Raw genomic sequence first — 13,936 nt, 5'->3', positions numbered from 1 at the left:
CGTCTTTACATTGAAGTTATGAAATAGCTCTATTACTGAAGCCCCGTGAAAAGCACTTCATAACATGTCTCAGAAATATCGAAAGAATATACTATACATGCCATTATAAACACGATATACATTGATACCTTGTTAACTTTTGTTGTACAAAATAAAAATTACTCGACGCTCTGTACAGGTATTGCATTTCTTTAATACCCCTCCGAAAGAGCAAGCGATGGATATAATTAACGGATTTGTTGCTCGCTCAACAGAATTCGAAGTGTAATAAATTTTTCACATCATCAAAACCTGTGAGTATTATACACAGCAAAAAATAGTCAGTAAATGTAATATGAAGAAGGAACCGTCCAGCGTGTATCACATTATTGTCCTACATTATATATTTATCTATATTATTTAATAATAAGGAAACACTTATTAATCAAAGTGGAAATTCAATTGACCAAAACCACGTCTTATTGGTAAAATGCTCAAGTGGACAAAAACGTTCGAGCCAATAGGAGAATTCTGGTGGAAAGGCTTCGCATGCTGTCGTCGATTCCCAGTGAAATAATTACAGGTAAGCAATAGGCGAACGATTGTGTCAAATAAACTTGAGTCGTGTTTTCTAACATTGACATCAGTGCCATTGGCTTGTCGAAAACTCATATTATTAAGCTTCTCTCATTGTCAGTTCCGGATCAAAGAGCTACTTCTCACATCATTGATGTCCGCAGTCTCGACGGTCCCTGGATTCGGTGTATTGAATCTCGTCTTACTGATTTGCCAGATGTTTCATATCCAGCGATATCGTAATCAATATGGCTTATTTACCATTCGTGTCCCTTATTAAGCTTTTTGTACCAACAATCTTGTTTAACGCGTCTCAATCAACCGATTTAACACATATAAGTAATTCGCATAATTACAATCAAGAACATTCAGTCAGCTGAAGTTTCACCGAAGTTCTCAAAAAGCATACGACACTACTAATAAACATTGTCATCGCTGCATCTAAAATACCAGTTTCTTTCTGGCGAGTAAATCCCGAAGCTTCCTTAAATTTCAGACCAAAACACGAAGCGAAGTTGTCAGCAATATCAATCTGGACAACGGTGAAAAGTAATGCGATAGAAATCACACGATATAGCTGATAAAACGATTACCATTCGTTGAAAGAATATCATCGTTTACGAATCGAGGCGAATAATCAACCAACTACAAACAAAACCTGACAGAAAACGTGCTGACGCATTTCGCTCTCAAGAGGCATGAGTAAGCGAGGTTAGAGAGGTTAGGAACCGCAGAGTGCGCTAACGGGTCAAAGTTATTGTCTACGAAGGATGATGTAAGCGGTTTAGATTCGAAATTCACAAATTAGTCAGTCTCATTGTCAAAAACAATGCTGAAAGATTGATAAATACCTGATAAACAATCTCGTCGCCGGTCTTCCCGCGCGCCGCCCCGACGTTCAGGGTCAAGATGCAGCTATCGTTGCTGTTCCAGACGTACAAAACGTTGTCCCGAATCTCGATGATGTTCAGAGTTTCCGTGCCGTCGCCTGGCACAGTCTCCTTTATCACTTTAAACAACTTCGTATCGTTGAGACGCAACGTGTCCGTGCTCGACTCCATGATCACAACAAAACACGGCTTCTCTCTCACTCGTCAGTCTCACTCTCGCTCGCGCAAAGCTGACTGAACGAGCCAGTGCTGCCAGCCTGAGAACGAGAACGCGCAGCAGCCACGTGACGCGCGGGCTGCGGCCGTTCGAAATTTAAAATTTGCTTACAATGAGCAGCGTCGATCTTGCCGTGATTCGTCACCGCTGTTTCGAGTTGATCATGCGAATGTTTATCAAATCGGAGCAAAAATACGGCGAAAAAAGATGAATCGAAACTTGTGTTCGATTCAGGCCCCGGGGGGATTCGAACCCCCGATCTCCTGTTTACTAGACAGGCGCTTTAACCAACTAAGCCACGGCGCCGTTGCGGATGTAGTCTCAGGTATTGAAGGAAACCTATTTTTTACGGAACTGTTCGAATTTAGAAACCCGTTTTGAGAGAGCATTTAAGCCGAGGGATTGTGGGCTTCGTTCGGCAAATGGTTTTGGTCTGAATGGAAGAAAATTTCTACAGACCCGTTGAGATAGTCATGGAGAATTCTAAAGACGATTCGTATAATTAGATGGTGATATTGTAACATTATTTCCGAAAATAATTCTACAATAACGACGCGATTCGGACGGTACTCTGCTGTTCCTTCTCAAGCTTTCGTACCAAAAAAGGGCAAAATTAAACGCCCCCGGGTGGGCTCGAACCACCAACCTTTCGGTTAACAGCCGAACGCGCTAGCCAATTGCGCCACGGAGGCCGTTGTTCGATGGGTTGTAATGAAATAACAAAAATACTAGAATATGATATGGAAATATAAAATAATTGATCAGTGAAAATTTCCTTAGATTTTGATCGAGAGTTTGGTGAAAACGATTAGAATATGTGGATATTTCTTCTAGTCGTACTATTGATTATTCAAAACATTCAGAGATTGCGAAAATCGTTCTTATCAGTTTCAGTTAGTTAGACTTATAACTGGGATTGGTAACACTCGATTCTAACTCAATGACATTAACGTAACACGCGTCATCGATCTGATAACGTAGGCAAATTTTATTTCATCGCACACAAGCTAATATTACTTACTTGATTAAAGCGTGTACAAAAAATCACTGATCATCAGGTGTTCCATGAATTAGGAAGCACAGAATTATACAGCTGTACATGTTCCGATTACTTGAATTTCAAAAGTACGAGACTCGACGTTCACTCGAGAAATATACTTCATCTACTTGTTTTTCGCGTCTCGAGTTCATCGTTACAGCAAACTCCGCTCTTGACGCTGCACTTCAGTCAAATCCTAATAACTCTCAAAAAAGGCTACGACCACGTGTCCCCGAAAACTACAAGGTCCGCAGCCCTAATTAAGTTCGATGGCTCGATACCGCGTGCGTATATCACAAGTACGCGGAGCAAGGGATGAAGGGAATTCCGGTTGTAGCGTTAGACAGACGAGAAGGAGGGCTAGGCGATGGCCTCCGGTTCGAGCCCGCGGACATTAACGGGGCGTTTAAATTGTGTGTTTAATTACAAGTAAGAGACAGTTGCCGCGAAATTTATTGGTCAGTGTTTTCTGCCTCCGTGCCCTTAGATCCGGGGCACAGTACCGAGCAGCGGCTTTCTCCTAAGTCCCAAGACGACGCCACGTGTCCCCTTCCGAATTTAGCGCCGCACGGGCTGCAGTACTAGGATTGATCGTTGAATTACTTATTGTTTTGGAATTTTTCGACTGATCGTTAACCCCAACGACGAAGCTTCGGTACACGTGACATCAGGGTGGTCCCTGTTTACGGTATTGTCGAATTTTTCTCCAACAATTGCCTAATTTTTTTCGTATTTTAACTTCAACTTTAATTCTAAGATAGTCCGTATTGTGATCCAAGTTTTTTACGGAAATGACATGAGAAAAACTTTTTTTCTCAGTATATATTTTATTGCAAGATTGTAATAATGTTCCATAAAATTTGTAACAGCGAGGTTTCAGTGGGCATTAATGCTACTACCTGTGAAAAAATTTACATCATCATACCATGCAATCTCGAAGAATTGCACACTCGCGAAATCTGACTTTTTTTTATTTAGAGGAAGTGCAATCCATCTGCATTGACTGATATTATGATGTAAATGATTTTTTCAGATAGTAGCACCAGCAGCCACTGAAACCTCGCAGTTACAGATTTTTCGGAACATTACTACGCTTGTAATAAAATACAATACTGCAAACCAAAGTTTTTCCCATGTTATTCCCATAAGAAACTTCGATCACAACGAGGACTATCTTAGAGTTGAGGTGAAAATCTGAAAAAATTACGCACGTGTTTCTGAATTTTTTGAAGTTGATTTGGGTAGTAGGGTGAAAAAAAATGACCTCCACCCCAAATAAGAACCACCCTAACGTGCCATACAAGTGCAGGGACTCTTAGAGATCGAGTCAATTTCGAGTTGAAGTGTCGAGCAATTAATGCTGCACGATACGGTGGTAAATTAACGTCGCCTGGGTAGGTATAAAGGCATGCCAAATATGTGCATTATTACACGCGGCATAATATAACGAGCGTAAGGTCATTATTGTTATGATTATCATCAGCATGATCACCGTGTAGGTGAGTAGGCGGTATAACAGGGTGGTGGGTTTTATAGTAGGTAAAGGTGAACTCGAAAGGCGACCGGGTGTTGGGCGAAGGTGTAGTGGCTGCACGATGGTGGTTGGGTACCTCGAGCTGCTCCGTTTACTTCTTATTAGGTCGAAATTTATGGCCATAAATCTACGCGGGGCGCTGAGAGGATGAATCTTGGCCGACGAAGTTTACTCCGCTTAGGTCGAACCAGGCATCTCTTACGGGCTGCGTGCCTATACCTGTGTAATACCCACCTATAGGCACATCTACATTGCATCTGCCTACCAAGCACCGAAATACTCAACCAAGCCCAACCTAAAATCATCCAACGGGTGTTCAGACCGTTCCAACTCGAATTCCTCGTCTTTCCGTAACTCCACCGTCAACTGTGGCTAGCTGTTGTACACGTTCAATTTCGAGCATTGACTAACCATTTTTCGATCTGAGGAAGTCACATCTTTTTCTTACATTTGAAAATCACAACGTCGAACGACAAAAGGATACGAATTACTGTGGAGGATGTTGAATAACAAATATTTTGCCTTCCCTTGTTTTCTTCTCTAAAAAGCATGTCAGATCCGTGTTTCTGTTATTCTCAATAAAACAAAGCTTACTGTTCACGAGTTCCTCTTCGGAAATGAGGTGAGCTATGTTCCTTACGACGCAGACTTGTGAAAATCGGCGCATCGATACCATACCAGTTGCAATACGTACTTGATACAGAAGCTCCGGTGGAATTTCAGAGGAACCTTTTGTACGACTTTGTACGAGTAATATTAAATGCCTGATTGGAAGGCACTGCGTATAGAAGAAGCATGCTAGGCTCACATAGATTATTGTGGCGTTGAAAGGGACTAACTTATAGGAGCATTGGGGATTAAGTTTACTATAGTTTATTATTAGGGAGATACCACGGCAGTTCGAGATCAAGGGTTCCTGTAATTCTCCTCACACTTGTCTCCCGAGAGGATACGCCTGGCGTTAAGATTTCCCACCACCCCTGTGTCCCCCCCCAAGCCTTAACCGTCGGTCGTCGGCGCTGCAGGACGCTTTCAGCCCTTGTTCACCCCGAATCTCTTCACGACGCAGACTGTCCTTGATTAATTGGTAATTAGCAGGGTTAAAATTTGAAAGATCGCTGAAAAGCTTGCGACGTGCGCGTGTACCGAAATCCGTTATTCCCTGCAAAGTGGGAAGATGGAACCGATAGATAAATTGAGTAGACGAGAAAGCAGAGCAATCTGCGGCCTGCCAGGTCGATGTGCAGGATGGTAGGTCTTCATTTATAACTGGGAAAGGATGGAAGGATTGGCGAAAGATGTTGCCGCGCAGGAAGACGAATCGACAACATACCGTACCATCCCTCTCCTGGCATCTTCCATACATCAAACCGTTGCCCATTTCCTACCATGTGGTTAGATGCTCCTGCCTACCATATGCGACGCAGGGCGCGAGGCCCGAGAAGTGGAGAGGAGAGGAGAGGATATCTATACATACGTACAATTTTCTTCGCCGAAATGCCGAACTAAATTGGCCGAGGAAATTAACTCAATTTTGCACAACGTTTTACAGTGAAAGTTTCAGGCTTGGTAGGTAATTGTACGATACGTTCGTTTTATCGTGAGCTTTATGGCTAGTCGGAGAATTTCGTTGATTGATCCTGAAGGTCAGATATTGTTACAAAAGCATTTGAAAAAATTAAAATAGGTGTGCCTTACCTACACGAACGAAGAAATATCGTTTATCAATGAAAAGGCTTTTAGCCTGGTTGGCGAACTGGCTGCAGGATGCCGTGTCGGTCACGCGGGCAAAGTAATCAGTATCAATTAATGTTAAAAGTGTGAATAATTACAGGGAATACGTCAGGTGTCACTTAGGTCAGTGCAATGCCGTTTACACCCCGCTGTACAAATACAGCGCAGAAATCCAACTGGCGTTAGTTCCGCGCGTGTTGCTCTATACCTACGGAATGTATGAAAACGGTACATTAACATGCAAACTAGCGACAACAAAAGGATCATCTGTGCCGATATGACTTAATGGATGTTCCAAGTGGGAAATTTTTCAATCAAGCAAAATGAGAATGTCGTCATGTATACGGAGGTATATCACAACCGCTGTTGTTCACCTCGCGTGAACGACTAAGGCGTGAAACAATTTTTTTCATTAATATTCCAACGGTTAATGGATCCTTTGACAGGTTTCTCATTAAAAGGTACAGAAATAATTCTCCGTTTTCTCGCTTTTTCCCAGCAGATCACTGGTCGCGAGTAAATAACGTTATTCCAAACATTTCCCATGCAAAAGATTCGGTATTTCATTCAGAAAGACAGAAAATGATTTCTTAAATTTTTGGTTTATGTTTATAAGAACGAGACTTACGTTTTCCTGTATTCCTGAAATTTTACTTTGACTCGAAAATGAGTTGTAGACAAAGTTGCGCCACTGTATCAATACATATGTTGATGTATTTTTAAGAAATTCATATGTTTTCATTTACTTAATACACCAACCAATTTTGGTGGTAAATAATCTTATACATGTATATATCAAAACCATTTCGATGCAACTTTCAGTCACTTTTATGCAGGAACAAACTGTCGTGCCGAAAGTCCTAATTACTATACGATTCGTGGACATTCAAACGTAGGTATGATACAAAGAAAAAAAAAAAAAAAAAGAAGGGAAACGCCTCTCAAATGTCTCGAACCAAACTAAAATTAAAAATAAACAAAGAATACAACGCTGCGGCGGAAAATGGGCTCGTAAAAATATCAAGATAAGGGCGGTGAAACGAAGATACGAGAATACCGAGTATCACATCACTCCGAAAAACTACCTAATTACAGAAATACAAAGAGAAAGAGAGAGAGAGAGAGAGAGAGTGGGAGAGAGAGAGTCGAAAGGACTCGAATTAAACCGTGATACGTTCTACGGGATCGTATGCCGAGGGTAGGACAAACTATGTATCTCACCACCCATCAAAATATATACGTACGCCGGGCATGATACCATCTTAAAAATGTCACTTTTTCCAATATGCGTTACCGGTATCAACAACGCGTGCTACTCATTGTGATATGCAACGACCGGTGGACACGCTGTTGTCATGTGCATTTGGGTAATTCTACTCATTAAACGCATTATGCCGGTGTAATAAAATTTCATGTGTCATTGTTTGTATCCTATAATCTTATGTACAGCTGGGTGTACCTCTACGTACATGTGTGGGAAGTGAGATAATGATTTGATCGATACGTTACACTCACAAAAAAAAAAAAAATACTCAAGCTTGGTGGTTTTACTAAGGAAAATCAGAGGAAACAATTATTCGACTATCCAAACTCAAACTTGACATTGAATGCGATTTTACACATTGAGTAGACCAAGTTTATCTGCTTAAGTATTTTCTACGCTCGGAGATATTTTGGTAAGCAATATACGTTGCGTTTGATTGTGACGGTTTAAAACGAGGAAGAAACACAACATTTGTCGTTCATTTTCTCTATAAATTAGTTGTGGCCATGTTTTCACCATACGATCGAACGATTAATTATACATATATATATATATTTTCTAAGCGAAGGTCTTTTCTAAGTGAATGAAATCCGTCCGAATTGCGACAAATGTCACTAATTTTCTTCGTCAATACGAAATATGAAGGTATATCCAACGGGGAAAATGATCAATGATTTTGAGGATTAATTTTAATATACTTGAGTCTGAAAATATCGTTTTCTTGACGATTTTGAAAAAATAACTCGACAAGCTTCGTTTGGCATAAAGGTTATAGTATAACGCCTTAAAATATACTAACGTTGGTTTGGTAATTAACGAGGCGTGTGCGTCTCTCCCTTACGGAGAAAGAGTTAACCTTCCCTAATCGTTAAACAAGCTTGACTAAATACAGACATTAAAAGAGCTTCGCGACAACTCCGTTATCTGGTTATAACGGAGCCAATAAAAGGAACAACGAACAACGAACAACTAACGGCCATATGGCGGCGGCGAAGCCATTCGTGTCGAATCTTCCCCGTGAGCGAGTACGGAGCGTCCTCGATAGGTGTAATAAGGTGGGTTAATACACGGTTAATACGCGGCTTCCCTGCCCAATTCAGCACCCAACTTATCCACCCCACTTCTGCCGGCAAGGGCATGGATCGTATCTCGCGATCTCATTATTCGTGAGTGGTTTTGCAAAATCACCGAGGCAATCAGTACCTAATCAACGATTGAGCCCAACACCTGGACGCCTCTGTTCGAGGTGCCATCTAATTAGTTTATTGCGAATACATCACTGCTCCGGGGGAGGAGATAGCGAAAGGTCGGTGAAATATTTTGACTTGTAACGAATACCCGCGTAACGCGTACACCGTGAGGACTACGTAGAGTAACGAGTAATTGTAATGACTGGGTGGAGCAGACTGCCCCCGTCGTGGCGGTGTTGATCCGTTATCTAAAAGTTTACGTACTCGATTGCTTCTGCCCTCAGAAAATCGCTGGATCGTACTTTGGCGGTAGCGTTTCGTGTGCCCGGTTAATACCTGCTAAACGATTCGTACCATCTCGATATATTTGTTTCAGTGACAAACGCTGTTTGTATAGTTGGTTGGAACGCAATCACTCCATCATTCTCACGTAGGTTTACTCTACGTTTGTAACGGTGGCGTGGTCGAAATGGTGAAAAACCGTTCTCTAGATGTATAAACAGTCCTTTTGATCCGTCACCAAAGGGAAAATGTTTGACAGACGAGTTCCTTAACTGACGGAAATGACACAAAGTTCCTCGTGTTGCAGATATCCTTTCTCCATAGACGGTTAAGATTTTCATGGATAAATCCTGTTTCCTTGTACACACGAGTTCAAAATAGGTTGGTACTTTCTTCGTCAATTTCGAGGCACGCTTTCCAAATTGTCAATTCAATAAAGTCTGCACGTGAAACGCAAAGTTTGAAATACTTGAAATGCTCAACCTAGAAATACCTTCAACGGTTTGTACTTCATCGAATATGTTCATGAAAATGTGATTATCTTTTTTGTTCGAGAGTGAATTTTTGCTCCGCACGACAACCGGAGAGATTAGAAATGAGCTGAGTAAAGTATGGGAAGTACGTTCAGCGAGACTGGAATGTTTGATCTATGGCTCGTTGATTCGGATTACCCATTGTTTCGTAATTAGGGTAAAACAGTTCTCAGACACACATGCTCCTGATGCGCTGGACTAGATATCCGTTTTATAGCTCATTAGAGTTCTACCATCAAATCGTAGCGCAGGATAAGGTCACGGTAGGACTCTTCGCTTACATTTAATTAAATTCTATGCCGAGTGTCGTAGATATCATACATTTCTCAACTTTGCATGGACGGCTAACGTGATTCTGGAACCAGCGACGGAATTATTATTTTTTTTTTTTTTTGGATTACAGGTATAAGTCTTGCGCAATTTGTGGAACAGCCAACTCTGGCGGATGAAAGAGGCGGGACTATAATTATTTCGAAAAAATTGCGTGATGTGAAATTAACCAACCTTACGGAGTACCTAAATATTACCAGTTGATTTCGTGCGAGGATTTCTGAGCACTGCATGACCGAAGGGTTAAAAATTTATACGACGACGGGCTTTTCTAATCGGTAAAGTTGTGCCGATATCTGAGGTGTTTCACCTTTATAATCCAGAAAATGAAAAATAAAAATGACGAAAAAAACGAAACTAAAAAAAAAAAAAAAAAAAGAAAGAATAAACAAACAACAATAATTATCAAACTATAAATAAGGTCCGTTAAATTACAGAGAGAGCATCACTTCGGACGATTAGGAAATGCCAACGACGTCCATTTCATTCCGTTTCATTCCGTATCATAAATTCCAAGCTCTGACCCAAAGTCATTCGTTTGATGAGACACATGAACAATTCTTTAAGCGGAAAATAAATAACATCCCAGGGTTGGGTAGGGCGAGCATGCCAACCAGCAGAAGCCGGCCAACCTACCCTACAATCCCTCGTTCCACCGTCGCCGTAACGCTAACAAGAAAAAACCGAGGGGGACACATTTTAATGTCAACAATTAAAAATATTACACATACATTACTCCCCCTCGCCCCGATCCTCGTCATCTCCCCTCTGCTCCTCGCTCCTCCCTCCACCCCGACACCAACACCCATCTTTCTCTGACAAGCATACATGCTCTCACGTGATATGATAATGATACCAAAAGCTCTATATTACCCACCCACCCACCACCCCGCGGCGCATACCCACTCACAACTTGGATACTATTTTTATTTCACCCTCGTGTTTCGAGGGTGTGTTACATTAGGCCTCCGGGCTAACCCTTTCTTATTACCGGTCGTCATGTCACTGGAGCTTTGCTGTCATGTGGAGATTATGCCCGTCCGCGTTCGTAGAAACACTCGTCAGACGGGGTACGCGTATCCCACCTACACCCATATAAGTTTGCCTTTGACTTTTGTTTGCTCTCGACACCGCGCTCCCGTAATAAGCCCTCGAGTTTCTGGATGACCAGCTATGGTCTACCCGCCATTAGTATACGGTACCGTACGTATTACGTCTCCATGTATGAGCGTGCGGCGGGACTCCGATGAAAGGCTACGTACCTATCAACCGCTTAGTCCTAAACCCGCAGCATTGCCGTCTAATAATAAGGGATGCCTGTAACGAACGATTTCTTTGGCTCTTGATGCAAATGGATTCCGATCACCTTCTCTTGGATTGATGTTCGAGAACAGTCGAATGAAAAAGGTTTCCAACAAAAGTTCGATGACTATCATTTTTCAACATATCGCTGGTGTCAATTTTTCATTCACATTTTCTCGCAATTTTCAGATACCTGTTTGACTGTTTTAAAGGACGCAAGCCCCGTAAGATTACCCTGCGTCAATTTACAGGAGAACAAATTTGAAAATCCAATGAATACCATGAACATGGGGCGGGACGTCGATTAATTTCCTCGAGCAACGATATTCCGAGATTCCGAGGTTATCCTGCGGGAATAGATCGATAGCGGTACGGGCAGTCCCTCGTTTATTTTCATCGTGGAAACGTGGACGGCAACGTACGGCCAAGATGGAGGCGAGTGTAAGATAGAGAGTACATAGCGAGTCCGTATAAGGTGGAAACGTATCTATTAATGCTTTGTATTCCGCGTAAGATGTAAGATGCGCCCCAGGAGGACCGGATTCATTTATTTATCAGCCTCGCGTGTCTGGCGTGCCGATACTCAATCAAGTCCGGGACCATTTGTCACCCGCCCAGATCCGCGAATTCGTCTGTGCTCCGACTTCCAATCGTCGGTCTCGTTACGTTCCTCGATCGCCGTGGGCAGGCTGGTCTTCGCCTGGATGTTATCGGATATGGGAATAGACTACACGGGTTAGCAGAGAAAAAAGAAATTTTGTTTTCGAATTTCTATTGAAGTAAATAGATTTCGATTCTATACGTCGATTTATAACCGAAACCTTTATTTATTACTTATAAAATTTGTTTTTGTCGTTTTTACGTTGATAAGCAAGGTTTTAAGATTTTGGTTGACAGCTGTAATATGGGTGCCTATTCGGAAGAACAAGGAGAACGTTTTCATCAAGATGAGATGGACTTTATCGGAGACGTATCATGAGACCATTGTGGGAGATTACGTTTGGGGTTTGATACGAGAAAGTCCGTACGAGAATCGAAGAAGTACGAGAAATGTTAATTCTCAAACTTTGTTTACCAATTCTTTTACATTTGTAATTTATTATTAATTATTATTTTTGAATAAAAGTGATTTAAGTGCAATACTGGAGTTTATTTACTTGTTACTTACAAAAAATATTTGAGAAAATAGATAATTTTGCTTAAAATCCGAAATATCGTTCTGGTTTCTTCGAAAACAAACTTTATCTAGGAAAACTATTCTTTCATTTATAAGTTGCATAGAAGAAATCAAAACTTGATATCTAGCACCCTGACTCGAAATTCGTGTTGATCCATGCTATCGGCCACAAGCCGCAGGATCACGATGTAAAGTGATAGAAATTATTTCGGCTCCGCAGATTTCGAGTCTTCGAGCGATTTCGAGCGATTGACGCTAACGCGCACCGACGAAGCTCCTCTACGGCACCGAATTGACATTTACATATGCCTCAGCGTCGTACTCGTCGTATAAGAAGTGATATGCTAGGTTAAGAACACAGATCCTTCCTCCCTTCCGACGTATGCAAAACTTCGCGTCTGAGTGACAGAACGCGTATAAGGAATATATTCTCCCTCTAAACCGTTGTGTATTTTTCTATAGCGGCAAATAAATATGCGAATACCCATGCCTGTGTACGTGTGTGTGAGATTGCGTATGCAGGGGAGACAGACAGACAGGCAAGTCAGACGTCGGAAGTAGTAGGAGACGGCTTCCGATGGCCCGCATTGTGCTCAAATCGCATGCAAAACGGACGAACGCGAACATAATACCAGAGCTTTTCATACTTCACATTCAATCGAAAAGTTTACCATCCGCAATGGATGTCACGAACTTCAGCTGCAAGAGGGTTACGCTTATAATATTGCAAGATTCGCTTCTCATTGCGGTCTATTTTCTTAATCAATTCCTCCCGTTGGATTTCAATTGGAATAACAATTCCAGTCATGTGAAGAGCATTTTTTATTCTATGACGAATATGTTTATTATAATTGACTCATAAATTATATTCTCATTACCTACCAATCGTTTTGATAAATGATTTCAGGAGGGGATTTGTGTATATCCACTCAGGAAATACTCTTGATTCAATTTTTTCAACGACAATAATTTGTATACGTATTTTGCAGCTGATTGGGAAATCGTAACAAAATCCTCCGGATTGTGGTGTCAAACTTTTCCGTTATAAAAGGGCCTTGGAATTTTTTTTAGGTTGCATCGATTCAACGTTTTCAGAGTTGTATATTCAATTATCGGGATAAAATAATACCGGTTGTCAAGACTGGATATTTTTTTCCCCGTGTCGTGACAATATTCTGTTAACTCTCTGCCAACTTGGAGTTACTTCATTCCTTGTTTTCTTCTTTTGCCAATGCGCAATTTTCCCCGTCAAGAGATTGCCAAGGGTGTTATTAAATCACAGTATCGCCTTGTGGAACGAAGGGTAATAAATTTCCGATGAAAATCTCTAGGTAATTTTAAAATATAAACGCAACGCGCAGGTATCGATACGAGATACAAAACTCGCGCGGTAGGATATTTTTCACAGTCGACGATCAATTATAACGACGCGTGTAAACGCGTACAAGCAACACAGAGGCCAGTGGGTACAATGTATTTGCATAATGATTGCAATTATATTGCTCAACCCCCGGCGCCCCTCACTCACTTGTAATCTATGAAACCTTATATACACAGTCGAGACGATAACGCCGCAACGCTACGGAGACACGACAGGCGACCGTTAAAATTCTCTCGCGAAAGCTTCTCGCTTTTCGCTTCTCGCAAGCCCCGCGAAAAGGGGTGAGAAGTCGACTCTCCTGTCGGTAGTACAGAAACTTGCGAAAAGCGGTGACGCGCCGATGTCGGACTCCCTTATCGACCACGCTCGCTCTCCACGCCTTACCAACTCTCCCCGGTAGAAAGGGGTAGCTGACAACTGTGCCAGGGGACACTTTCTGACCGTATCCGTAAGGTCTCGCCAACTCGGACGCGAAATTTTCCTCCGTCGAGAACGGGATTAAATAAAT

The 13,936-nt window shown here is 41.8% G+C and overlaps 1 protein-coding gene and 2 non-coding genes across 3 annotated transcripts in view; all 3 read right to left on the bottom strand.

Annotated features, from left to right (window-relative positions):
* Positions 1-12,848, bottom strand: part of LOC107226302 (nuclear pore complex protein Nup88) — a 124,086-nt gene extending 111,238 nt beyond the window's left edge. The window contains exons 1-2 of the mRNA XM_046733755.1: positions 12,844-12,848; positions 1,407-1,637 (exon numbers count right to left, since the gene is read on the bottom strand). Coding sequence (XP_046589711.1) covers positions 1,407-1,616 — 210 coding nt within the window. The 5' untranslated portion in view covers positions 1,617-1,637; positions 12,844-12,848. The remainder of the gene's footprint in view (positions 1-1,406; positions 1,638-12,843) is intronic.
* Trnat-agu lies at positions 1,895-1,968 on the bottom strand. Its single transcript has one exon. It is a non-coding gene; the product is annotated as a tRNA-Thr (tRNA).
* On the bottom strand, positions 2,281-2,354 carry Trnan-guu. The gene has a single exon. It is a non-coding gene; the product is annotated as a tRNA-Asn (tRNA).
* Positions 12,849-13,936: the final 1,088 nt, after the last annotated feature.

Source organism: Neodiprion lecontei, chromosome 3 (genome assembly GCF_021901455.1).
Source record: "Neodiprion lecontei isolate iyNeoLeco1 chromosome 3, iyNeoLeco1.1, whole genome shotgun sequence".
Lineage (NCBI taxonomy): Eukaryota > Metazoa > Arthropoda > Insecta > Hymenoptera > Diprionidae > Neodiprion > Neodiprion lecontei.
The sequence above is the reverse complement of the archived record's forward strand: the minus strand, read 5'-3'. Positions and strand labels throughout refer to the sequence as shown.